A 27347-nucleotide genomic window follows, 5' to 3' on the forward strand; every position below is an offset into this window, starting at 1 on the left:
ATGGTGAGACAGTGTGTGGAACACTGTGGGTCAGTGTGACGGTGAGACAGTGTGTGGAACACTGTGGGTCAGTGTGATGGGAGACAGTGTGTGGAACACTGTGGGTCAGTGTGAGGGGAGACAGTGTGTGGAACACTGTGGGTCAGTGTGACGGGGAGACAGTGTGTGGTGCACTGTGGGTCAGTGTGAGGGGGAGACAGTGTGTGGAACACTGTGGGTCAGTGTGACGGTGAGACAGTGTGTGGAACACTGTGGGTCAGTGTGACGCTGAGACAGTGTGTGGAACACTGTGGGTCAGTGTGAGGGGGAGACAGTGTGTGGAACACTGTGGGTCAGTGTGACGGGGAGACAGTGTGTGGGCACTGTGGGTCAGTGTGACGGTGAGACAGTGTGTGGTGCACTGTGGGTCAGTGTGACGGTGAGACAGTGTGTGGAACACTGTGGGTCAGTGTGACGGTGAGACAGTGTGTGGAACACTGTGGGTCAGTGTGATGGTGAGAGTGTGTGGTGCACTGTGGGTCAGTGTGATGGTGAGACAGTGTGTGGAACACTGTGGGTCAGTGTGACGGTGAGACAGTGTGTGGAACACTGTGGGTCAGTGTGAGGGGGAGACAGTGTGTGGAACACTGTGGGTCAGTGTGACGGGGAGACAGTGTGTGGTGCACTGTGGGTCAGTGTGAGGGGAGACAGTGTGTGGAACACTGTGGGTCAGTGTGAGGGGAGACAGTGTGTGGAACACTGTGGGTCAGTGTGACGGGGAGACAGTGTGTGGTGCACTGTGGGTCAGTGTGACGGGGAGACAGTGTGTGGAACACTGTGGGTCAGTGTGACGGGGAGACAGTGTGTGGTGCACTGTGGGTCAGTGTGACGGTGAGACAGTGTGTGGAACACTGTGGGTCAGTGTGATGGGGAGACAGTGTGTGGAACACTGTGGGTCAGTGTGACGGTGAGACAGTGTGTGGAACACTGTGGGTCAGTGTGACGGTGAGACAGTGTGTGGAGCACTGTGGGTCAGTGTGATGGGGAGACAGTGTGTGGAACACTGTGGGTCAGTGTGACGCTGAGACAGTGTGTGGTGCACTGTGGGTCAGTGTGACGGTGAGACAGTGTGTGGGCACTGTGGGTCAGTGTGATGGTGAGACAGTGTGTGGAACACTGTGGGTCAGTGTGATGGGGAGACAGTGTGTGGAACACTGTGGGTCAGTGTGACGGGGAGACAGTGTGTGGAACACTGTGGGTCAGTGTGACGGTGAGACAGTGTGTGGAACACTGTGGGTCAGTGTGACGGTGAGACAGTGTGTGGAACACTGTGGGTCAGTGTGATGGGGAGACAGTGTGTGGAACACTGTGGGTCAGTGTGACGGTGAGACAGTGTGTGGAGCACTGTGGGTCAGTGTGACGGTGAGACAGTGTGTGGAACACTGTGGGTCAGTGTGACGGGAGACAGTGTGTGGAACACTGTGGGTCAGTGTGACGGTGAGACAGTGTGTGGAACACTGTGGGTCAGTGTGACGGTGAGACAGTGTGTGGGGCACTGTGGGTCAGTGTGATGGGGAGACAGTGTGTGGAACACTGTGGGTCAGTGTGACGGTGAGACAGTGTGTGGAACACTGTGGGTCAGTGTGACGCTGAGACAGTGCGTGGGGCACTGTGGGTCAGTGTGACGGTGAGACAGTGTGTGGAACACTGTGGGTCAGTGTGACGCTGAGACAGTGTGTGGAACACTGTGGGTCAGTGTGACGGTGAGACAGTGTGTGGGGCACTGTGGGTCAGTGTGACGGTGAGACAGTGTGTGGAACACTGTGGGTCAGTGTGATGGGGAGACAGTGTGTGGAACACTGTGGGTCAGTGTGACGGGGAGACAGTGTGTGGAACACTGTGGGTCAGTGTGACGGTGAGACAGTGTGGGGTGTACTGTGGGTCAGTGTGACGGTGAGACAGTGTGTGGAACACTGTGGGTCAATGTAACGGTGAGACAGTGTGGGGTGTCCTGTGGGTCAGTGTGACGGTGAGACAGTGTGTGGAACACTGTGGGTCAGTGTGATGGGGAGACAGTGTGTGGGGCACAGTGGGTCAGTGTGACGAGGAGACAGTGTGTGGGGCACTGTGGGTCAGTGTGATGGGGAGACAGTGTGTGGAACACTGTGGGTCAGTGTGACGGTGAGACAGTGTGTGGAACACTGTGGGTCAGTGTGACGGTGAGACAGTGTGTGGAACACTGTGGGTCAGTGTGACGGTGAGACAGTGTGTGGAACACTGTGGGTCAGTGTGACGGTGAGACAGTGTGTGGAACACTGTGGGTCAGTGTGACGGGGAGACAGTGTGTGGAACACTGTGGGTCAGTGTGACGGTGAGACAGTGTGTGGAACACTGTGGGTCAGTGTGACGGTGAGACAGTGTGTGGAACACTGTGGGTCAGTGTGACGGTGAGACAGTGTGTGGAGCACTGTGGGTCAGTGTGACCGGGAGACAGTGTGTGGAACACTGTGGGTCAGTGTGACGGGGAGACAGTGTGTGGAACACTGTGGGCCAGTGTGACCGGGAGACAGTGTGTGGAACACTGTGGGTCAGTGTGACCGGGAGACAGTGTGTGGAACACTGTGGGTCAGTGTGACGGGGAGACAGTGTGTGGAACACTGTGGGTCAGTGTGATGGGGAGACAGTGTGTGGAACACTGTGGGTCAGTGTGACGGGAGACAGTGTGTGGAACACTGTGGGTCAGTGTGATGGTGAGACAGTGTGTGGGGCACTGTGGGTCAGTGTGACGGTGAGACAGTGTGTGGAACACTGTGGGTCAGTGTGACGGTGAGACAGTGTGTGGGGCACTGTGGGTCAGTGTGATGGGGAGACAGTGTGTGGAACACTGTGGGTCAGTGTGACGGTGAGACAGTGTGTGGTGCACTGTGGGTCAGTGTGACGGTGAGACAGTGTGTGGAACACTGTGGGTCAGTGTGACGGTGAGACAGTGTGTGGAGCACTGTGGGTCAGTGTGACGGGAGACAGTGTGTGGAACACTGTGGGTCAGTGTGACGGGGAGACAGTGTGTGGTGCACTGTGGGTCAGTGTGACGGGAGACAGTGTGTGGAACACTGTGGGTCAGTGTGATGGGGAGACAGTGTGTGGAGCACTGTGGGTCAGTGTGACGGTGAGACAGTGTGTGGTGCACTGTGGGTCAGTGTGACGGGGAGACAGTGTGTGGAACACTGTGGGTCAGTGTGATGGGGAGACAGTGTGTGGAACACTGTGGGTCAGTGTGACGGTGAGACAGTGTGTGGGGCACTGTGGGTCAGTGTGACGGTGAGACAGTGTGTGGAACACTGTGGGTCAGTGTGATGGTGAGACAGTGTGTGGAACACTGTGGGTCAGTGTGATGGGGAGACAGTGTGTGGAGCACTGTGGGTCAGTGTGATGGTGAGACAGTGTGTGGAACACTGTGGGTCAGTGTGACGCTGAGACAGTGTGTGGGGCACTGTGGGTCAGTGTGATGGTGAGACAGTGTGTGGAACACTGTGGGTCAGTGTGACGGGGAGACAGTGTGTGGAACACTGTGGGTCAGTGTGACGGTGAGACAGTGTGTGGGGCACTGTGGGTCAGTGTGACGGTGAGACAGTGTGTGGGGCACTGTGGGTCAGTGTGATGGTGAGACAGTGTGTGGGCACTGTGGGTCAGTGTGACGGGGAGACAGTGTGTGGAACACTGTGGGTCAGTGTGACGGGAGACAGTGTGTGGAACACTGTGGGTCAGTGTGACGGTGAGACAGTGTGTGGGGCACTGTGGGTCAGTGTGACGGTGAGACAGTGTGTGGGGCACTGTGGGTCAGTGTGATGGGGAGACAGTGTGTGGGACACTGTGGGTCAGTGTGACGGTGAGACAGTGTGTGGGGCACTGTGGGTCAGTGTGACGGTGAGACAGTGTGTGGAACACTGTGGGTCAGTGTGACGGTGAGACAGTGTGTGGAACACTGTGGGTCAGTGTGATGGTGAGAGTGTGTGGTGCACTGTGGGTCAGTGTGATGGTGAGAGTGTGTGGTGCACTGTGGGTCAGTGTGAGGGGAGACAGTGTGTGGAACACTGTGGGTCAGTGTGACGGGGAGACAGTGTGTGGTGCACTGTGGGTCAGTGTGAGGGGGAGACAGTGTGTGGAACACTGTGGGTCAGTGTGACGGTGAGACAGTGTGTGGAACACTGTGGGTCAGTGTGACGCTGAGACAGTGTGTGGAACACTGTGGGTCAGTGTGACGGTGAGACAGTGTGTGGAACACTGTGGGTCAGTGTGAGGGTGAGACAGTGTGTGGAACACTGTGGGTCAGTGTGACGGTGAGACAGTGTGTGGAACACTGTGGGTCAGTGTGAGGGGAGACAGTGTGTGGAACACTGTGGGTCAGTGTGACGGGGAGACAGTGTGTGGTGCACTGTGGGTCAGTGTGAGGGGGAGACAGTGTGTGGAACACTGTGGGTCAGTGTGACGGTGAGACAGTGTGTGGAACACTGTGGGTCAGTGTGACGCTGAGACAGTGTGTGGAACACTGTGGGTCAGTGTGAGGGGAGACAGTGTGTGGAACACTGTGGGTCAGTGTGACGGGGAGACAGTGTGTGGTGCACTGTGGGTCAGTGTGATGGTGAGAGTGTGTGGTGCACTGTGGGTCAGTGTGACGGTGAGACAGTGTGTGGAGCACTGTGGGTCAGTGTGACGGTGAGACAGTGTGTGGAACACTGTGGGTCAGTGTGACGGTGAGACAGTGTGTGGGGCACTGTGGGTCAGTGTAACGGTGAGACAGTGTGTGGAACACTGTGGGTCAGTGTGATGGGGAGACAGTGTGTGGAACACTGTGGGTCAGTGTGACGAGGAGACAGTGTGTGGAACACTGTGGGTCAGTGTGACGGGGAGACAGTGTGTGGAACACTGTGGGTCAGTGTGATGGGGAGACAGTGTGTGGAACACTGTGGGTCAGTGTGACGGTGAGACAGTGTGTGGTGCACTGTGGGTCAGTGTGATGGGGAGACAGTGTGTGGAACACTGTGGGTCAGTGTGACGGTGAGACAGTGTGTGGAACACTGTGGGTCAGTGTGATGGGGAGACAGTGTGTGGAACACTGTGGGTCAGTGTGACGGTGAGACAGTGTGTGGAACACTGTGGGTCAGTGTGATGGGGAGACAGTGTGTGGAACACTGTGGGTCAGTGTGACGGTGAGACAGTGTGTGGTGCACTGTGGGTCAGTGTGACGGTGAGACAGTGTGTGGGCACTGTGGGTCAGTGTGATGGTGAGACAGTGTGTGGATCACTGTGGGTCAGTGTGACGGGGAGACAGTGTGTGGAACACTGTGGGTCAGTGTGATGGGGAGACAGTGTGTGGTGCACTGTGGGTCAGTGTGACGGGGAGACAGTGTGTGGAACACTGTGGGTCAGTGTGATGGGGAGACAGTGTGTGGAACACTGTGGGTCAGTGTGACGGTGAGACAGTGTGTGGTGCACTGTGGGTCAGTGTGACGGTGAGACAGTGTGTGGAACACTGTGGGTCAGTGTGACGGTGAGACAGTGTGTGGTGCACTGTGGGTCAGTGTGACGGTGAGACAGTGTGTGGAACACTGTGGGTCAGTGTGACGGTGAGACAGTGTGTGGAACACTGTGGGTCAGTGTGACGGTGAGACAGTGTGTGGTGCACTGTGGGTCAGTGTGACGGTGAGACAGTGTGTGGAACACTGTGGGTCAGTGTGACGGGAGACAGTGTGTGGAACACTGTGGGTCAGTGTGACGGTGAGACAGTGTGTGGAACACTGTGGGTCAGTGTGACGGTGAGACAGTGTGTGGAACACTGTGGGTCAGTGTGACGGTGAGACAGTGTGTGGAACACTGTGGGTCAGTGTGACGGGGAGACAGTGTGTGGAACACTGTGGGTCAGTGTGACGGTGAGACAGTGTGTGGAACACTGTGGGTCAGTGTGACGGGGAGACAGTGTGTGGAACACTGTGGGTCAGTGTGACGGGGAGACAGTGTGTGGAACACTGTGGGTCAGTGTGACGGTGAGACAGTGTGTGGGCACTGTGGGTCAGTGTGACGGTGAGACAGTGTGTGGAGCACTGTGGGTCAGTGTGACGGTGAGACAGTGTGTGGAACACTGTGGGTCAGTGTGACGGTGAGACAGTGTGTGGAGCACTGTGGGTCAGTGTGACGGTGAGACAGTGTGTGGAGCACTGTGGGTCAGTGTGACGGTGAGACAGTGTGTGGAACACTGTGGGTCAGTGTGATGGGGAGACAGTGTGTGGAACACTGTGGGTCAGTGTGACGGTGAGACAGTGTGTGGTGCACTGTGGGTCAGTGTGACGGGGAGACAGTGTGTGGGGTACTGTGGGTCAGTGTGACGGGGAGACAGTGTGTGGAACACTGTGGGTCAGTGTGACGGTGAGACAGTGTGTGGAACACTGTGGGTCATTGTGACGGTGAGACAGTGTGTGGAGCACTGTGGGTCAGTGTGACGGTGAGACAGTGTGTGGAACACTGTGGGTCAGTGTGACGGTGAGACAGTGTGTGGAGCACTGTGGGTCAGTGTGACGGTGAGACAGTGTGTGGAGCACTGTGGGTCAGTGTGACGGGGAGACAGTGTGTGGAACACTGTGGGTCAGTGTGACGGTGAGACAGTGTGTGGAGCACTGTGGGTCAGTGTGACGGGGAGACAGTGTGTGGAACACTGTGGGTCAGTGTGACGGTGAGACAGTGTGGGGTGTACTGTGGGTCAGTGTGACGGGGAGACAGTGTGTGGAACACTGTGGGTCAGTGTGACGGTGAGACAGTGTGTGGAACACTGTGGGTCAGTGTGACGGTGAGACAGTGCGTGGGGCACTGTGGGTCAGTGTGACGGTGAGACAGTGTGTGGAGCACTGTGGGTCAGTGTGACGGGGAGACAGTGTGTGGGGCACTGTGGGCCAGTGTGACGGTGAGACAGTGTGTGGAACACTGTGGGTCAGTGTGACGGTGAGACAGTGTGTGGAACACTGTGGGTCAGTGTGACGGTGAGACAGTGTGTGGAACACTGTGGGTCAGTGTGACGGGGAGACAGTGTGTGGTGCACTGTGGGTCAGTGTGACGGGGAGACAGTGTGTGGGACACTGTGGGTCAGTGTGACGGTGAGACAGTGTGTGGAACACTGTGGGTCAGTGTGACGGGGAGACAGTGTGTGGAACACTGTGGGTCAGTGTGACGGTGAGACAGTGTGTGGTGCACTGTGGGTCAGTGTGACGGTGAGACAGTGTGTGGAACACTGTGGGTCAGTGTGATGGGGAGACAGTGTGTGGAGCACTGTGGGTCAGTGTGACGGTGAGACAGTGTGTGGGGCACTGTGGGTCAGTGTGATGGGGAGACAGTGTGTGGAACACTGTGGGTCAGTGTGACGGGAGACAGTGTGTGGAACACTGTGGGTCAGTGTGACGGTGAGACAGTGTGTGGAACACTGTGGGTCAGTGTGACGGTGAGACAGTGTGTGGAGCACTGTGGGTCAGTGTGACGCTGAGACAGTGTGTGGAACACTGTGGGTCAGTGTGACGGTGAGACAGTGTGTGGGGCACTGTGGGTCAGTGTGACGGTGAGACAGTGTGTGGAACACTGTGGGTCAGTGTGACGGTGAGACAGTGTGTGGAACACTGTGGGTCAGTGTGACGGTGAGACAGTGTGTGGAACACTGTGGGTCAGTGTGACGGTGAGACAGTGTGTGGAACACTGTGGGTCAGTGTGACGGTGAGACAGTGTGTGGAACACTGTGGGTCAGTGTGATGGGGAGACAGTGTGTGGAGCACTGTGGGTCAGTGTGACGGGGAGACAGTGTGTGGGGCACTGTGGGTCAGTGTGAAGGGGAGACAGTGTGTGGAACACTGTGGGTCAGTGTGACGGGGAGACAGTGTGTGGAACACTGTGGGTCAGTGTGACGGTGAGACAGTGTGTGGAACACTGTGGGTCAGTGTGACGAGGAGGCAGTGTGTGGAGCACTGTGGGTCAGTGTGACGGTGAGACAGTGTGTGGAACACTGTGGGTCAGTGTGACGGTGAGACAGTGTGTGGAACACTGTGGGTCAGTGTGATGGGGAGACAGTGTGTGGAACACTGTGGGTCAGTGTGACGGTGAGACAGTGTGTGGAACACTGTGGGTCAGTGTGACGGTGAGACAGTGTGTGGAGCACTGTGGGTCAGTGTGACGGTGAGACAGTGTGTGGTGCACTGTGGGTCAGTGTGACGGTGAGACAGTGTGTGGAACACTGTGGGTCAGTGTGACGGTGAGACAGTGTGTGGTGCACTGTGGGTCAGTGTGACGGTGAGACAGTGTGTGGAGCACTGTGGGTCAGTGTGACGGTGAGACAGTGTGTGGAACACTGTGGGTCAGTGTGATGGGGAGACAGTGTGTGGAACACTGTGGGTCAGTGTGACGGTGAGACAGTGTGTGGTGCACTGTGGGTCAGTGTGACGGTGAGACAGTGTGTGGGGCACTGTGGGTCAGTGTGATGGGGAGACAGTGTGTGGAACACTGTGGGTCAGTGTGACGGTGAGACAGTGTGTGGAACACTGTGGGTCAGTGTGACGGTGAGACAGTGTGTGGAGCACTGTGGGTCAGTGTGACGCTGAGACAGTGTGTGGAACACTGTGGGTCAGTGTGACGGTGAGACAGTGTGTGGGGCACTGTGGGTCAGTGTGACGGTGAGACAGTGTGTGGAACACTGTGGGTCAGTGTGACGGGGAGACAGTGTGGGGTGTACTGTGGGTCAGTGTGACGGTGAGACAGTGTGGAACACTGTGGGTCAGTGTGACGGTGAAACAGTGTGTGGTGCACTGTGGGTCAGTGTGACGGTGAGACAGTGTGTGGTGCACTGTGGGTCAGTGTGACGGTGAGACAGTGTGTGGAACACTGTGGGTCAGTGTGACGGTGAGACAGTGTGGAACACTGTGGGTCAGTGTGACGGTGAGACAGTGTGTGGAACACTGTGGGTCAGTGTGACAGTGAGACTGTGTGGAGCACTGTGGGTCAGTGTGACGAGGAGACAGTATGTGGTGCACCGTTGGTCAGTGTGATGGGGAGACAGTATGTGGAGCACTGTGGGTCAGTGTGATGGGGAGACAGTGTGTGGAGCACTGTGGGTCAGTGTGACGGTGAGACAGTGTGTGGAACACTGTGGGTCAGTGTGACGGTGAGACAGTGTGTGGTACACTGTGGGTCAGTGTGACGCTGAGACAGTGTGTGGAACACTGTGGGTCAGTGTGACGGTGAGACAGTGTGTGGAACATTGTGGGTCAGTGTGACGGTGAGACAGTGTGTGGTGCACTGTGGGTCAGTGTGATGGGGAGACAGTGTGTGGAACACTGTGGGTCAGTGTGACGGTGAGACAGTGTGTGGAACACTGTGGGTCAGTGTGACGGTGAGACAGTGTGTGGAACACTGTGGGTCAGTGTGACAGTGAGACTGTGTGGAGCACTGTGGGTCAGTGTGACGAGGAGACAGTATGTGGTGCACCGTTGGTCAGTGTGACGGGGAGACAGTGTGTGGGGCACTGTGGGTCAGTGTGATGGTGAGACTGTGTGTGGAGCACTGTGGGTCAGTGTGATGGGGAGACAGTGTGTGGAGCACTGTGGGTCAGTGTGACGGTGAGACAGTGTGTGGAACACTGTGGGTCAGTGTGACGGTGAGACAGTGTGTGGTACACTGTGGGTCAGTGTGACGCTGAGACAGTGTGTGGAACACTGTGGGTCAGTGTGACGGTGAGACAGTGTGTGGAACATTGTGGGTCAGTGTGACGGTGAGACAGTGTGTGGTGCACTGTGGGTCAGTGTGATGGGGAGACAGTGTGTGGAACACTGTGGGTCAGTGTGACGGTGAGACAGTGTGTGGAACACTGTGGGTCAGTGTGACGGTGAGACAGTGTGTGGAGCACTGTGGGTCAGTGTGACGCTGAGACAGTGTGTGGAACACTGTGGGTCAGTGTGACGGTGAGACAGTGTGTGGGACACTGTGGGTCAGTGTGATGGGGAGACAGTGTGTGGAACACTGTGGGTCAGTGTGACGGTGAGACAGTGTGTGGTGCACTGTGGGTCAGTGTGACGGTGAGACAGTGTGTGGAACATTGTGGGTCAGTGTGACGGTGAGACAGTGTGTGGAACACTGTGGGTCAGTGTGACGGTGAGACAGTGTGTGGAACACTGTGGGTCAGTGTGACGCTGAGACAGTGTGTGGAACACTGTGGGTCAGTGTGATGGGGAGACAGTGTGTGGAACACTGTGGGTCAGTGTGACGGTGAGACAGTGTGTGGAACACTGTGGGTCAGTGTGACGGTGAGACAGTGTGTGGAACACTGTGGGTCAGTGTGACGGTGAGACAGTGTGTGGAACACTGTGGGTCAGTGTGATGGGGAGACAGTGTGTGGAACACTGTGGGTCAGTGTGACGGTGAGACAGTGTGTGGAACACTGTGGGTCAGTGTGACGGGGAGACAGTGTGTGGAACACTGTGAGTCAGTGTGACGGTGAGACAGTGTGTGGTGCACTGTGGGTCAGTGTGATGGTGAGACAGTGTGTGGAACACTGTGGGTCAGTGTGATGGTGAGACAGTGTGTGGAACACTGTGGATCAGTGTGACGGTGAGACAGTGTGTGGAACACTGTGGGTCAGTGTGACGCTGAGACAGTGTGTGGAACACTGTGGGTCAGTGTGACGGTGAGACAGTGTGTGGAACACTGTGGGTCAGTGTGACGGTGAGACAGTGTGTGGAACACTGTGGGTCAGTGTGATGGGGAGACAGTGTGTGGAGCACTGTGGGTCAGTGTGACGGTGAGACAGTGTGTGGAACACTGTGGGTCAGTGTGACGGTGAGACAGTGTGTAGAACACTGTGGGTCAGTGTGATGGGGAGACAGTGTGTGGAGCACTGTGGGTCAGTGTGACGGGGAGACAGTGTGTGGAACACTGTGGGTCAGTGTGACGGTGAGACAGTGTGTGGAACACTGTGGGTCAGTGTGACGGGGAGACAGTGTGTGGGGCACTGTGGGTCAGTGTGACGGTGAGACAGTGTGTGGTGCACTGTGGGTCAGTGTGACGGTGAGACAGTGTGTGGAACACTGTGGGTCAGTGTGACGGTGAGACAGTGTGTGGAGCACTGTGCGTCAGTGTGATGGGGAGACAGTGTGTGGAACACTGTGGGTCAGTGTGACGGTGAGACAGTGTGTGGAACACTGTGGGTCAGTGTGATGGTGAGACAGTGTGTGGAACACTGTGGGTCAGTGTGACGCTGAGACAGTGTGTGGGGCACTGTGGGTCAGTGTGATGGGGAGACAGTGTGTGGAACACTGTGGGTCAGTGTGACGGGGAGACAGTGTGTGGAACACTGTGGGTCAGTGTGATGGTGAGACAGTGTGTGGAACACTGTGGGTCAGTGTGACGGGGAGACAGTGTGTGGAACACTGTGGGTCAGTGTGATGGTGAGACAGTGTGTGGAACACTGTGGGTCAGTGTGATGGTGAGACAGTGTGTGGAACACTGTGGGTCAGTGTGACGGTGAGACAGTGTGTGGAACACTGTGGGTCAGTGTGACGGGGAGACAGTGTGTGGAACACTGTGGGTCAGTGTGACGGGGAGACAGTGTGTGGAACACTGTGGGTCAGTGTGACGGTGAGACAGTGTGTGGAACACTGTGGGTCAGTGTGACGGGGAGACAGTGTGTGGAACACTGTGGGTCAGTGTGATGGGGAGACAGTGTGTGGAGCACTGTGGGTCAGTGTGACGGTGAGACAGTGTGTGGAACACTGTGGGTCAGTGTGATGGGGAGACAGTGTGTGGAACACTGTGGGTCAGTGTGACGGGGAGACAGTGTGTGGAACACTGTGGGTCAGTGTGATGGTGAGACAGTGTGTGGGGCACTGTGGGTCAGTGTGATGGTGAGACAGTGTGGGGAGCACTGTGGGTCAGTGTGACGGTGAGACAGTGTGTGGAACACTGTGGGTCAGTGTGACGGTGAGACAGTGTGTGGGGCACTGTGGGTCAGTGTGACGGTGAGACAGTGTGTGGGGCACTGTGGGTCAGTGTGATGGGGAGACAGTGTGTGGAACACTGTGGGTCAGTGTGACGGTGAGACAGTGTGTGGAACACTGTGGGTCAGTGTGACGGGGAGACAGTGTGTGGAGCACTGTGGGTCAGTGTGACGGGGAGACAGTGTGTGGAACACTGTGGGTCAGTGTGACGGTGAGACAGTGTGTGGAACACTGTGGGTCAGTGTGATGGGGAGACAGTGTGTGGAGCACTGTGGGTCAGTGTGACGGTGAGACAGTGTGTGGAACACTGTGAGCAGGTATGATTTCATTGGAGGCCGATCACAGAAAAATCCTCTAGGATGATCCCTGGTATGGAAGGATTGTCTTATAATTAAATGCTAAACAGCGTGGGACTGTACTCATGGTGTCTACAAGAATTCATTGAAACATGTGGGATTCCTGGGGGGCCTCAGGTTAAATGCTGAGTGAATGTTACCCCTCAAAGTACCACAGCGCATGGTCTCATTATGAATGGGCGCCAGTTTAGGACTGAGATGAGGAGGAATGTCTTCTCTCAGCTGGTTATGAGTCTTTGCCACAGAGAGAGTTATGGAGCAGAGTAATTGCGTATATTTAAGGCTGAGATAGAATCCAGATCAGGAGGGGGAATGGAGGGGAATGGAGGGGAAAGGTAGGAGAGTGGCCGTGAGGAATGCTGGATCGGCTGTGATCCTATTGAGTGGTAGGGCAGGGAAGAGGGGCTGAGTGGCCCACTCCTGTTCCCACTCCTTACGGCCTTTGCGGGGGCAGTTCCAGGATTTTCACTCAGTGATGGCAAAGCAACAGCGGAACAATTGCAAATGGTGACTAGTCGGGGAACATGCACATTGTGGTGTTTCATTCCCCCCCTGTGTCTGCTAGCTGTGTCCTACTGGACAGTGGAAGCTGTCGGGGTTGGATGGCGCTGTTGAAGAAGTCCTGGTCTGTTTTTTGCAGTGCTTCCTGCAGACAGGATAAATTGCAGCTATTCTGCATTTTGTGGGGGTGGGGGTGGGGGGGGGGGGCAGAGAGGGGTTGTGATATTTGAAGTGGTGAGTGGCGTGTCGACCAAACGTGACTCTGGATGGTGTGGAGCTTCTTGACTGTTGTTGGGGATGTACCCATCCAGGGCAAGTTGGGAGGTGGGGGGGGGGGGGGGGGGGGGGGGGGGGGGGGGTCTTCCTGACATGTGCCATGTAGATGGTGGGCAGCCCCTGGGGCGTCAGGAGGTGAGTTGCTCCCAACAGAATGTACTGTAGCCACAGCACCACAGTAGCTGTATGACTAGTCCAGTCCAGTTCATCTCCCCTGTGCTTCATCCAGGCTAAGCTTTGGATGGACAAGGGAGTTACAGGGATGCAGGCAGGTCAGTGGAGTTCAGGCCATAGCTAGTTCAGCCATGATCTTGCACCGCCTTCAGAAATATACCCCTTATTTTATACGATCGTTTAATGTTTTGACTAAACCTCCTCACCCCGCACTTCCCTGCACTGAATCTCATCTGCCACCTGTTCAACAAGGGTTCCAAAACCCTGGGGGACTTCATTTCAAACCTTCCTCCAATGACCTTTGCTCTCTGTTCCCTGTTACTCAGCCAACTTGACGTTCCTGTTGCTGTGGTCTCATTTATTTAACAAAACATAACCGTTGCCACACGTCTGTCAGTGCATCGATACCTTCAGGAAGTCAATGTCAATGTCAACTGCATTACCCCCATCGACCTTTCAATGTCACTTTTACAGAAACACGTTCTCCCTTTCAGAAATATGTGCCGGCTCTTCGGAGTCAACACACCTTTTCCTCCACGTGACTACAAATTCTATCCTGAACAATTGTTTCCAGGAGTTTTCCAACCACTGTGTTTGAATTGAATGGTCTATAGCAGTCGGGCTTATCCTGACACCATTTTGTTTTTGAACAAAGGCCTGATGTTTGTAATTCTCCAGTCTTCTGGCACCTCCCTTGATTCTAAGGAAGGCTGAGGGACAATTGAAATTTTCAATCTCATTTCCTTCAATATCCTTCAGATCTAAAGGCCCTTGTCCAGGAACCTTGAGGTGCAGAATTCATCTGAAGTGAAGTGGTTAGGATTAGGAATACCTGGCTGTTTGCCCCACCCTACCACACTCAATGCTGTACACGAACATGAGAATGAGGAGCAGTAGGCCATTCAATATGGTCATGACTATCTCATCTCGGCCTCATTTTCCTGCCTGCTCCTCTTCAACCCATTTCCAATTTTAAAAAAATCTGTCTCTACCTTAAATTTATTCAGTGCCCATCGGACTCTGGGGCAGTGAATTCCACAATTTCGCAACCACTTCAGAGTTCCTATTGGAAGGATGTTGTGAAAGGGTTCAGAAAAGATTTACGAGGACATTGCCAGGGTTGGAGGGTTTGAGCTATAGGGAGAGGCTGAACAGGCCGGGGCTGTTTTCCCTGGAGCGTCGTAGGCTGAGGGGTGACCTTATAAAGGTTGACAAAATCATGAGGGGCATGGAGAGGGTAAATAGGCAAGATCTTTTCTCTGGGGTGGGGGAGTCCAGAACTAGAGGGCATAGGTTTAGGGTGAGAGGGGAAAGATATAAAAGGGACCTAAGGGGCGACGTTTTCACACAGAGGGTGGTACGTGAATGGAATGAGCTGCCAGAGGATATGGTGGAGGCTGGTATAATTACAGCATTTAAAAGGCATCTGGTTGGGTATATGAATAGGAAGGGGTTAGAGGGATATGGGCCGGGTGCTGGCAGGTGGGATTAGATTGGATTGGGCTATCTGATCAGCATTGCCAGGTTGGACCGAAGGGTCTGTTTCCGTGCTGTACATCTATATGACTCTAAGTGATACCTCGGTTTTAAATCTGCCACCTAAATCTATGGCCCCATGTTCTAGACTGACCTACATCTGATGTGCCAATCCCCTTTCGTATCTGATATATACCTCAATTAGACCTTCAGTCATTCTTCCAAACTCGAGTGAGTGTAGAACCTCAATCTCTCTGCATAAGACAAGCATTCTGTCTCTGGAATGAATCGAATGAACTGAATCCAGTGCCAATACATTCCTCCTCAATAAGTTAAAAAAAATCCCACAACACCAGGTTATAGTCCGACAGGTTTAATTGGAAGCACTAGCTTTCAGAGCGCTGCTCCTTCATCAGGTGGTTGTGGGTTGTCCTGATGAAGGAGCATCGCTCCGAAAGCTAGTGCTTCCAATTAAACCTGTCGGACTATAACCTGGTGTTGTGGGACTTTTAACTTTGCCCACCCCAGTCCGACACCGGCGTCTCCAAACCATGACGCTCCTCAATAAGAGGGAGGCAGCCTGCAGTGACGACGTGCTCGTTCCTCCCTTGCCCTGTGTCAGCTCTGACCTGATGGTGGGAACGTCGCTCGAACTCGAGGTCTTTTCCGCCAGCTGGTGGTTGGCCAGGAACTGATTGAGGTCTCCATTCTCCATGTACTCCGTGATCATGCAGAGCGGATCATCGCGCACGCACACACCCAACAGCCGGATAATGTTGGGATCCTTTAGCCGCGACATGATCTTCACTTCCTTGAGGAAGTCGTTCCTGCGGACGGTAAAGCGATGGATCAGTTGCGCTCCCATCTTCTGTAGCACCCCCCCCCCACTCCCCCACTCGGCAAGAGTGCCGACAATTACCGGCACATCTTCAAGCAGACATTTCAGGATGGGAATACGCGGACAGCAATTTGTCACTGAACTACAGCAGGAGACCTTCGGACAGGAGACCCAAGTAAGGTCCTGGGGATAAAATGCAGACCCAATCCGCGTGCCGTGAATAAGCGAAAGAGAAAAAGTTAGGTTTCAGGAGGGTCTTCGAGGAGAGGAGGCAGTTTGAGAGAAGCAATCGCAGAGTCTAGACCTCACCAGCTGAAGGCATGGGTTGAGGGGTCCAGGATTAAAGGGGCTGCAGATATCTCGGGAGCTGCAAGAGGAGATTGGGAGGCTACAGCGGGCTTTGAGAAACAAAGGTTTTGGATTTTAAAATTGGGTCGTCGGAAGTGGGTGGAGTCAGAGATCGGGGTGGGGATGATGATGGGTGAATGGGACCCGATGGAAGTTAGATCCTGGAAGTTAGACACCTCAATTAGACCTTCTGTCATTCTTCCAAACTCCAGCGAGTGTAGAACCTCAATCTCTCCGCGTAAGACAAGCATTCTGTCTCTGGAATGAATTGAATGAACTGCATCCAGTGCCATTGCATCCCTCCTCAATAAGTTAAAAAATAATCCCAGCTCAGGAGATCAGAGAGTGGGAAACGGGATGATGGAAGTTCTGACGATTGAGAGAATTTGGGGTTGGAAGCTCAGCAAAGGCTGTTCACTCTCTCATCTGAAAGTGAATAGCCAAGGTCTTTTTTCCCAAGGGAAGGGAATCCGAATGGAGAGAGCATAAGTTTAAGGTAAGGGGGAAAGGGACATAAGAAGCAACCTTTTCCCACAGAGGGTGGTGCGTGTATGGAATGAGCTGCCAGAGGAAGTGGTGGGGGCTGGTACAATTGCAACATTTAAGAGGCATCTGGATGGGTATATGAATAGGAAGGGTTTGGAGGGATATGGGCTGGGTGCTGGCAGGTGGGACTAGATTGGATTGGGATACCTGGTCAGCATGGACGGGTTGGGCCAAAGGGTCTGTGCTGTATGACTCTGATTGAAATTGCTGAACTGAAAACTGAGAAGCATTTACATTGGGTAAAGGGGTCAAGGGTAGTCACCTATTAGAGCAACAAGTCAAAGGTCAAGGGTGGTGGCAAAGATTCAGAACATGCCCTACTCAAAGTGACAATTGATGTCAGATCAGTTGTTAGTTGCAAAACTGTGATTGGCAATACCTTTAGATTCCTTCGCCCAGCTATACAAGACATTGGTTCGGCCGCATTTAGAATACTATGTACAGTTCTGGTCGCCACATTACCAACAGGATGTGGACGTTTTGGAGAGGGCGCAGGGAAGGTTAACGAGGATGTTCCCTGGGATGGAAGGTGCTGGCTATGAAGAGAGGTTGAGTAGGTTAGGTTTATTTTCACTAGAAAAAAGGAATTCAGGGTGGACCTGATTGAGGTCAACAAAATTATAAAGGGTACAGACAGGGTGGATAGAGACAAGCTTTTTCCCAGGGTCAGGGGTTCAATAACGAGAGGTCACGCGCTCAAGGTGAGAGGTGGAAAGTTTAAGGGGGATACACGCGGCAAGTACTTCACTCGGGGGTGGTGGGCGCTTGGAACGCATTGCCAGCAGAGGTGGTAGAGGCAGGCACAGTAAAGTCATTTAAGACGCATCTGGACAGATGCACGAGGAGGTGGGGAGCAGAGGGATACAGATGCTTAGGAATTGATCAACAGGTTTAGACAGTACTTTAGGATCGGCTCAGGCTTGGAGGGCCGAAGGGCCTGTTCCTGGGCTGTAAATTTTCTTTGTTCTTTAGAGGAAGGATATTATTAAGCTAGAGAGAGTACAGAAGAGATTTACCAGGATGTTTCCGGCGTGGAAGGTTTGAATTATAAGGAAAGGCTGGATAGGTTGGGACATTTTTTTCATGGGAGCTTAGGAGCTTGAGACCTGAAAAAAGTTTATAAAATCAGGAGAGGTATAAATAGAGTAAATGGTAGTTGTCTTTTCCCTGGGCTGGGGGATTTCAAGAGTACGGGGCACATTTTTGAGGTGAGGGGGAGAGATTTAAAAAAAGACACGAGGGGCAAAAGACAGAGGGTGGTTCACATGTGGAATGAACTTCCTGAGGAAGTGGTGGACGCAGGTACAAGCACAATGTACCAGAGACATTTGGATAAGTACGTGAATAGGAAAGGTTTGGAAGGACATGGGCCAGGAGCAGGCAGGTGGGACTAGTTTAATCTGGGGATTGGGTTTGGCGTAGACTGGTCGGACCAAAGGGTCTGCTCTTGTGCTGTGTGACGCCATAGGGAGCAGGGTCTCAGATCAACCTTGATCTCATCCAGGGGCAAAACAGATTTGAGTGCTCCAAGGACTCATGGAAGACAACATTTTCGATAATTATCACTGAAAGAGGCCATTGGGCCCATGATGTCTGTACTGGCTCATGTTTGGAAAGGATATCCCTGTGTGGAAGCGCTGCTGCCCCCTGGTGATGGCCTGGTGGGATTACCGCCAGACGATTATTCTGGATGTCCAGCTAATGTTCCGGGGACCCCAGTTCAAATCCCGTCACTGCAGATGGTGGAATTTGAATTCAATAAAAATCTGGAATTCAGTGTCTAATGATGGCTGATTGTTGGAAAACCCCATCTGGTTCACTGATGTCCTTCAGGGAAACAAATCTGCCATCCTTACCTTGTCTGGCCTACATGTGATTCCAGACCCACAGCAATGTGGTTGACTCTTAACTGCCCTCTCGGCCATTAGAGACGGGCAATAAATACCGGGCCTATCCAGAGAACCCCATGTCCTATGAACTAAGAAAAAAAACCACTGGGAGAGGACCCAAACCCAGCCGTGAAATCGAAAAAGGACAGAGGGCTTTAATAGCTAGAGGAGAGCTGAACCAAGCCCAGTGTGGTACACGGAGGAGGGGAGTGAGGAACCTGGCATTCTTTGTAGCGTCCGAGCGCAGCATTTTCACCGCTACCATGAGGGGGCGCCCTTTGTGGATGCTGAGGGGGAAACCCAGGCACTCCAAATCCTGAGGGCTGTCCACTTCACACAGGTGAACCTGTGGAGAAAGAGAGAGAGAGAGAGAGAGGACCTTGTTGGCTTCAACGCACTCATCCACCACTGACTTCTCAAAGAACCGAGCCCAGCAACACATTCTGCAATCATCTAGACGTCTCTATTGGAAAGTTACAGATTCTTACCATACAAATGGAAGACATTAGCTTTAGGGTAGGAGACAGAGTGACGGTGGAGGTGTTCTTTATCGGACTGGAGGTGGTGTTCCGCAGGGATCGGTACTGGGGCCACTTTTGTTTGTCATTTATACAAACGATTTTGAGATGAGAACACAAGAGGCATGCTTAGTAAGCTTGCAGATGACACCAAAATTAGTTATTACAGTGGTCAGTGAAGAAGGTTACCTAAGATTACAAAGAGATCTTGATCAATTGGGTCAATGGGCTGAGGAGTGGCAGATTGAGTTTAATTTGCATAAGTGTGAGGTACTGCATTTTGGTAAAACAAACAGGCGCAGGATTACTGAGAGGGCCCTGGATGCTGTTGTAGAACAGAGAGACCTAGGGGTTCAGGTACATAATTCCTGCACGTTTGTGTCACATATAGACATTGAGCACGCAATCCTTCTTTGCTGAGGATACTGAGTACAGGAGTTGGGATGTCATATTGAGGTTGTACAAGATGTCAGTGAGGCCAAGAACTGTAACCTGTGCGGAGAGGCAGGCCACATGTACAAGGCCTGCCCAAGACAAGGGGCCGCCACCTACGCACAGATGGCCGGAGGTGGCAACACGAGCCGTGGACCGACTAAGACCAGCAAGGTACCACAAAACAGCACGGTAATGGTGCCTGGAGGCACCCAGAAGGAAGGGCAGGCTGTAGCGGAGCAGACGGCAGACAGCGGGGAGATGCAGCAGCCGATCCAAGCTCCTTCAGGACAGACGGAGGAGGGATCAAAGGAGGCAGAGGATTGGATTACGGTCAAAAACAGGAAGAGGAAACCTCTCTAGGGCCCCAAAGCCACCCAGCGAAAGGGGAAGCGACACCTGCAAGTCGAGGATACAGGCAGCTCTTCCGACGGTGAGGACGGGCGCAAGAAGGGTCGTCACCAGAGGAAGAGACAGAGTGCAGTGGGGAGAAAGGAGGGCAGCACCACCCAGGAAGGGAAAGACGATCCCTCTGTCGGGATGGGTAAAGGCCTCCCCTGACCCGGTGAGAACCAAGAGGTGTCCACCGGCCCACAACTCCAGGTAACTGGGAGCAGCGGTCCTGTGACAGCCCCGCTGTCAGATGGAGAACTGGACGGTGCGGACCCTGGGCTCGACACAAAGACACCAGAGCGGGGAAGTGGCTCCAGCGTGGAGCCGGACAGCTACCTCAGCACCCCGGGAAGGTCCAGCAGTTTGCCGTCACCACGGGGATGCACACAGCTACCCCAGAGGAGCAAGACCAGCAGCAAATGGACACTGTTAACCTCGTAAACTGTTAAAATGGGGTTTAAAATTGCCAGCATCAATGTGCGTAGCATCAAATCGGCTACGCGATGTGTTTCAACGATGGCCTTCCTGGCCAGCGTTAAAGCCGACCTCCTGTTTCTGCAGGAGTGTGGGATACCGCACCTCAGCAGCTACAGGAGATGGTCGAGCTTGTGGGCCCATGGGCAGTCAGTTTGGTCGGGAGGTAACGATAGCTGCGCCTCCGGCCTGGGTATCCTGTTGCGAGGAAGCAACTTCACCCTCTCCGAGGTTAAGGAGGTGGTGGGCGGGCGCCTCCTCGTCGCTGACGTTATGTACAAGAATGCTCCCCTGAGACTGATCAATGTGTACGCCCCAGTGGGTGGGTCTGCTCTGGGTCGGTGATTCACCCTGACCAAACCTGTGCTGTGCCGGGCAGGAAAATCGCTGAGAGTCTCGCACTCCTCAGGGATATGATCGCCTACGTGCAGGACAAAGGGTTGGATGCCTGCCTGATCAGCCTGGACCAGGAGAAAGCCTTTGACAGGATATCACACATGTATATGAGAAATGTTCTCTCCAAAATGGGCTTTGGGGAGGGAATCTGCAATTGGATCAGACTGCTCTACACCAACATCGTCAGTGCAGTCTCAATCAATGGGTGGGAATTGGATAGCTTCCCAGTCAGATCTGGAGTCAGGCAGGGCTGCCCTCTCTCTCCAGCCTTGTTTGTGTGCTGCATAGAGCCATTTGCCGAGTCCATCAGGAAGGATGCGAGCCTGAGAGGGGTGACTATTCCGGGCAGCAGGGGCCTGCAGGTTAAGGCCTCCCTGTACATGGATGACGTTGCCGTTTTCTGCTCGGATCCGCTGTCCGTGCGCAGACTCATGTGCATTTGTGACCAGTTCGAACAGGCCTCGGGGGCCAAGGTATACCGAGGCAAGAGCGAGGCCATGCTCTTCGGGAATTGGGCCGACCAATCCTCGATCCCCTTCACTGTCAGGACCGACCACCTGAAGGTGCTGGGTATTTGGTTCGGGGGGGCTGGGGCGTGCGCCAAGTCTTGGGAGGAGCGTATCAGTAAAGTGAGGCAGAAACTGGGCAGATGGAGGCTACGGTCGCTCTCCATCACGGGAAAAAACCTGGTCATCAGGTGTGAGGCACTGTCATTGCTGTTGTACGTGGCACAGGTCTGGCCTATTCCCAGAACCTGCGCCGCTGCAGTCACCCGGGCCATCTTCCAGTTCATATGGAGTTCAAAGATGGACCGGGTCCGAAGGGACTCGCTGTACAAAGATCTGGGCAACGGGGGAAAAAATACACCCAATGCCACCCTCACCCTGATGGCCACCTTTGTGTGTGGCTGCATCAAGCTGTGCGTGGATCCCCGGTACGCAAACACCAAGTGTCACTACGTACTGAGGTTCTACCTGTCCCCGGTGTTGCGAAGGATGGGCCTGGCCTCGCTGCCGCGGAACGCTCCGAGTAGTTGGACCGTTCCGTACCACCTGTCCTTCGTGGAGAAGTTTATGAAGAAAAACACCTTTGACCACAAGTCCATCAGGAAGTGGTCAGCACGTAGTGTCCTCGAGACCCTTCAGGAAAAGGAGAGGGCAGATCCTATCGAGCGGTTCTCTGAGCAGACTGTCAAAGCCATTTGGCAGAATGCCTCATCGCCAGAACTTTCCAACAAGCACCAAGACATGGCTTGGCTGGTGGTGAGAAGGGCTCTACCTGTGAGATCGTTTATGCACGCCCGGACTCTCAGCCGCACCGCACGCTGCCCTCGAAGCGGCTGCGGGGGGGACGAGACTGTCACACACCTCCTTCTGGAATGTGCCTATGCAGAGGAAGTCTGGAGAGGAATGCAGTGGTGTTAGTCGAGGTTTGTCCCGAGCAGCGCCGTGACGCGGGACTCCGTGCTCTACGGCCTGTTCCCCGGGACGCACACCGAGACGAACATCAACTGCGCCTGGAGGATCATCAACTCGGTGAAGGACGCTCTCTGGGCGGTCCGAAACCTGTTGATCTTCCAGCTGAAGGAGTTGACCCCGACTGAGTGTTGCAGACTGGCACATTCCAAGGTCCAGGACTACGTGTAGAGGGACGCGCTGAAGCTTGGGGCAGCTGCTGCCAAGGCGCGGTGGGGAAAGACCACCGTGTAACATCTCCCTGTCTAACAAAGAACAGGGGGCCCATGCAGTCATTTGGGCTCTGCTGACGCCTCAGCTAAATATATGGGCACATGATTGATAAACGTACAGACCTGTATATAAAAATGATAAATTCTGATCTCTGTATGTAAATGTTTACATATGTATGGCATGACCAACTGTACAGACCATCACTTTATTTTATGAATAAAGTATATTTTTGAAATAAAAAACACCGAAGCCTGTTCTGGAGCACTGTGTCCAGTTCTGGTCATCCTGTTACAGGAAGGATACTATTAGCCTGGAGAGGGCTCAGAAAATAGTTAGTAGGATGTTGCTAGGAATGGAGGGTTTAAGTTATAAGGAAAGGCTGGATTGACTGGGAGTCTTTTCATTGGAATGTAGGCGATTGAAGGGTGATATTATCGAGGTTTATAAGATCATGAGGGACACAGATAAGGTGAATAGCAAAGTTCTTTTCCTTAGGGTGGGGGAATTCAAAACTAGGGGGCATATTTTTAAGGTGAGAGGAGAAAGATTTAAACAGGACATGAGGGGCAACATTTTTACACAGAGAGTGGTTCGTGTATGGGATGAACCTCCACAGGAACAGATGCAGGTAGAGTTGCATTTAAAGAGATTTGGATCAGTCCATGATTAGGAACGGTTTAGAGGGATATCGGCCAAATACAATCAGCTGGGACTAGTTCGATTTGGGATAATGGTCGGCATGGACTGGTTGGACCGAAGGGTCTGTTTCCGTGCTGTTACTCTGTCCAGTCACTCACCTCCTGACTCCACCATCTCAAAGGCACAAGTCAGGAGGGTGATGGAATACTCCCCACTTGCCCTGGATGGGGGCAGCTCCAATGACACTCAAGAAGCTCAACACCATCCAGGACAAAGCAGCCCCCACTTGATTAGTCCCACATCCACAAGCATCCACTCCCTCCACACCCAGCGCTCAGTAGCAGCAGTGTGTACCCTCTACGAGATACACTGCAGCAATTCACCAAAGATCCTCAGACAGCACATTCCAAACCCATGATCAATTCCATTTGGAAGGACAATGGGAACACCACCTCCTTCAAGTTCCCCTCCAAGCCACTCACCACCCTGACTTGGAAATATATCGGCTGTTCCTTCACTGTTGCTGGGTCAAAATTCTGGAATCCCCTCCCTCAGGACATTGTGGGTCAACCCACAGCAGATGGACTGCAGTGGTTCAAGATGGCAGCTCACCCCCCCCCCCCCACCTTCTCAAGGGGTCAACTAGGGACGGGTAACAGATGCTGGGCCCAGCCAACGATGCCCACGTCCCATGACTGAACTGAAGACGATAAAAACATTGGCTGGGCTTACCTCCCCAAACTGGCCCTCCCCCAGCTTCTCTCGGAACACGAGCCGTTGCCGTGGAAACTCGCCGACAGCGATATCCTTCCCAGCCAGAGCGTCGATGGTGACGGCGGGCACAGCGTAGGTGTTATTCCCCGTGACTCCCTGCAGGTTGATGATGTCAGCCTCGGCGTAGTGCGGAACGCTGTTCGGGAATCCCGCCTGGAAGGCCACCTTGCTGAGGTCGGGCTCTGCGTACTCCCCGCTGCAGGCTGGGATCAAAAGGACAATGAAGAAGGAGAAAGGGGGATAGAGCGAGGGTTCCGTCTCTGGATAATCGCATCTCCCGCGCCCCCACCCCCCGGCTCTGAGCCTCATTCTGCTGCCTCAAGATGGAACCACTTCAGTGCAATCCCAGTGTCCACCCTGCGGAGCCTCAAGACTGTCCATGGTTCTGCTGCTTTTCCCCTAACACGCCCATACCCCCTCCCACCTCGTGCTGGCTGACCCCCTGGTGAGGGAGGACCAGGATTTTGAAATCCTCATTCTGGTTTCTGCCACATTCCCCTCTCCCATTGCTTTAATCTCCTTCCGGCCTCCTCCTGCGGAGAGTCATAGAGATGTACAGCGCGGAAACAGACCCTTCAGTCCAACCCGTCCATGCCGACCAGGTATCCCAACCCAATCTAGTCCCACCTGCCAGCACCCGGCCCATATCCCTCCAAACCCTTCCTATTCGTATACCCATCCCGATGCCTTTTAAATGTTGTAATCGTACCAGCCTCCACCACTTCCTCTGGCAGCTCATTCCACACACACACCACCCTCTGTGTGAAAAAGTTATCCCGTAAGTCCCTTTTAAATCTTTCCCCTCTCAACTTAAACATATGCCCTCTAGTTTTGGACTCCCCATATCCTGGGGAAAAGACCTCGACTATTCACCCTATCCATGCTCCTCATGATTTTATAAACTTCTATAAAGTCACCCCTCACAGCCTCCGACGCTCCAGGGAAAACAGCCCCGGCCTCTTCCTGTAGCTCAATCCCTGGCAAATCCTTTTCTGAACCCTTTCAAGTTTCACAACATCCGACTGATAGGAGGGAGACCAGAATTGCAAATAATATTCCAAAAGTGGCCTAACCAATGTCCTGTGCAGCTGCAACATGACCTCCCAACACCTGTACTCTGACCAAGAAAGGAAAGCATACCAAATAACTTCAGACATGAAAATGTGAGTGAGTTCAGGAGCAGGACGTCCGCTCCACCATTGGCCAATCTGATTGTGGCCTCTATTCCCACTTTCCCGTGACATGACATTCCAACTCTGACATTCAACGCTCTGGCCAATCAAGGCAAGCGTACCAAACGCCGTCTTCACCACCTTGTCTACCTGCGACTCCACTTGCAAGGAGCTATGAACCTGCACCGCAAAGTCTCTCTGTTCAGCAACACTCCGCAGTGCCTTACCATTAAATGTTTAAGTCCTGCCCTGATTTGACTTCCCAAAATGTCGCATTTATCTGGATTAAATTCCATCTGCCACTCCTCGGCAAGAAATTTGAGCTGTTCCTAATTGTGGCCTCTTGAGCGACCCCAGGTTTAATCATCGGGCAGTGCATCGTGAGCTCCAAGCTCTGGCATCCCTTCCTGACACCTCCCCACCTTTGTCTCCTCCTTTCAGACCTAGCTACTGGACCAAGCTTTCAACCTTTTGATCCTTATAATCACCTCCTTCTGCAGATGGAGCCAAATCTTATTTGTTAATGTTGTTGCCTTTTGTGGTGGTGGTGGTGGTGGTGGTGGTGGTGGGGCGGGGGGTTATGTAAATGCAAACTGCTGTTGTTATTCTTGGGAGGGAGTTACAAAAATGTATTTGTAGCCAGGGTCTGGTAGGGTAAGAATGCACTGAAGGACTATTTTCTCTGGTGGAAGGAATTACCACAGGCATGTAGAGCTTTGTAGCACAATGACGTTGTTCGGCCCAGCCCAGGCTTCTCCACAACCCATCTTCACCTAAACAGCACCAGAGACCCGGGTTCAATTCCCGCCTCAGGCGACTGACTGTGTGGAGTTTGCACACTCTCCCCGTGTCTGCGTGGGTTTCCTCCGGGTGCTCCGGTTTCCTCCCACACTCTAAAGATGTGCAGGCTAGGTGAATTGGCCCATGCTAAATTGCCCGTAGTGTTAGGTAAGGGGTAAATGTAGGGGGGTAGGTCTGGGTGGGTGCGCTTCAGTGGGTCAGTGTGGACTTGTTGGGCTGAAGGGCCTGTTTTCACACTGTAAGTAATCTAATCTAATCTAATCTAAACTGGTCAACGCAGCCCCCGTCACTGTCTCTGTCCCCTCCCTTGAAGGCGCATTCCCAAACATCTAGGCTTTACGAAGAATACAGGCTGATTTGTCCCGGCACTGAGGCAGAGCATAATGCTATTACAGTGGGACACTTCCAGAAAATGAATTTTCCACCAAATGACCCAGTATCTACAAGACAGTCAGAGGCCCCTCATCCTGACAGCTGCATGCTCAGTATTTTAGGTTCCACGCTATTCCCTCCTGTCGTCCCTCACCTTACCCGCACAGACTACCGGGTTTTATAACACTCACAGATAATTTGGGAACTTTGGAGCACTGAACCTAAAAATGTATAATCTATGGACTTGAAGACAAAACACAAAACGCGCTCGACTCGTTATTGCTGTTCTGTAAATTAAGGAGAGCTGCATTTTGCAACTTGCTGTAATTATCCGCAAACTGTAATGTTCCTAATTTGACAGCACCTTTGAATGTTCGTTTTATTTGTTTAGTGTCGGTCTGAGGCCGAGTAGTGAACGGCAATGACTTGATTTCTTTGCAAGGTCAGCGCCTTGGCAACCTTTCACCAAAGCCAATCATCGAGCCCTCTATCGATCGGAGTTAAAAAGCCAGCAGGTTACAGTCCAACAGGTTTATTTGGAAGCACTAGCTTTCGGAGCGCTGCTCCTTCATCAGGTGGTTGTGGATGATAAGATCGTAGGACACAGAATTTATAGCAAAGGTTTATAGTGTGATGCGACTCAACTTATATACTGAAAAAGACCTGGATTGTTTGTTAAGTCTCATCTTTTAGAATGGCCCTGTTGGTTTCAGTTCTTTCATGGTGGCTCAGTGGTTAGCACTGATGCCTCACAGCACCAGGGTCCCGGGTTCAATTCCTGTCTTGAGACGACTGTCTGTGTAGAGTTTGCACATTCTCCCCGTGTCTGCGTGGGTTTGCTCCGGATTCCACCACAGTCACAAAGATGTGAAGGTTAGGGGTGAATCGGCTGTGCTACATTGCGCCATAGTGTTAGGCGCATTAGTCAGAGGGAAATGGGCCTGGGTGGGTTACTCTTCGGAGGGTCGGTGTGGACTGGTTGGGCCGAAGGGCCTGTTTCCACACTGTCGGGAACCTAATCGAAATCCCAGAACTTTCTTAAAGTTACATTCTCAAGTGAACTTTAACGATCGGTGCCGTGTCGGCCCACTGAAGGTGTGAGGTGCCCTGTGTGTGATGCTGTCTGTGCCCCACTGTTCAGACTGATTCTAATCTAAAAAAAGTGGATTTACAGAATCTTACATGAGTTCATGCAGTTTCTGAGCAAAATAAAGTGTAATTCTATCGATCGGGGCGACACTGTGTGGTGCTAATGTTTCTGGATGAGTGAATACACGGCACCTTACGGATA

At 53.3% G+C, this 27347-nt stretch overlaps 1 protein-coding gene across 9 annotated transcripts in view; it reads right to left on the minus strand.

The window, feature by feature from the left end:
* LOC132832819 (discoidin domain-containing receptor 2-like) overlaps positions 1 to 27347 on the minus strand; it is a 242759-nt gene that overhangs the window by 26396 nt on the left and 189016 nt on the right. For all 9 annotated transcript variants that reach the window (XM_060850980.1, XM_060850981.1, XM_060850984.1 and 6 more), the window contains 3 exons: positions 23670 to 23914; positions 18616 to 18743; positions 15406 to 15603 (listed from right to left, as the gene is read on the minus strand). In XM_060850980.1, the coding sequence (XP_060706963.1) occupies positions 15406 to 15603; positions 18616 to 18743; positions 23670 to 23914 (571 nt within the window). The remainder of the gene's footprint in view (positions 1 to 15405; positions 15604 to 18615; positions 18744 to 23669; positions 23915 to 27347) is intronic.

This window comes from Hemiscyllium ocellatum, chromosome 35, assembly GCF_020745735.1.
Source record: "Hemiscyllium ocellatum isolate sHemOce1 chromosome 35, sHemOce1.pat.X.cur, whole genome shotgun sequence".
Classification (NCBI taxonomy): Eukaryota; Metazoa; Chordata; class Chondrichthyes; order Orectolobiformes; family Hemiscylliidae; genus Hemiscyllium; species Hemiscyllium ocellatum.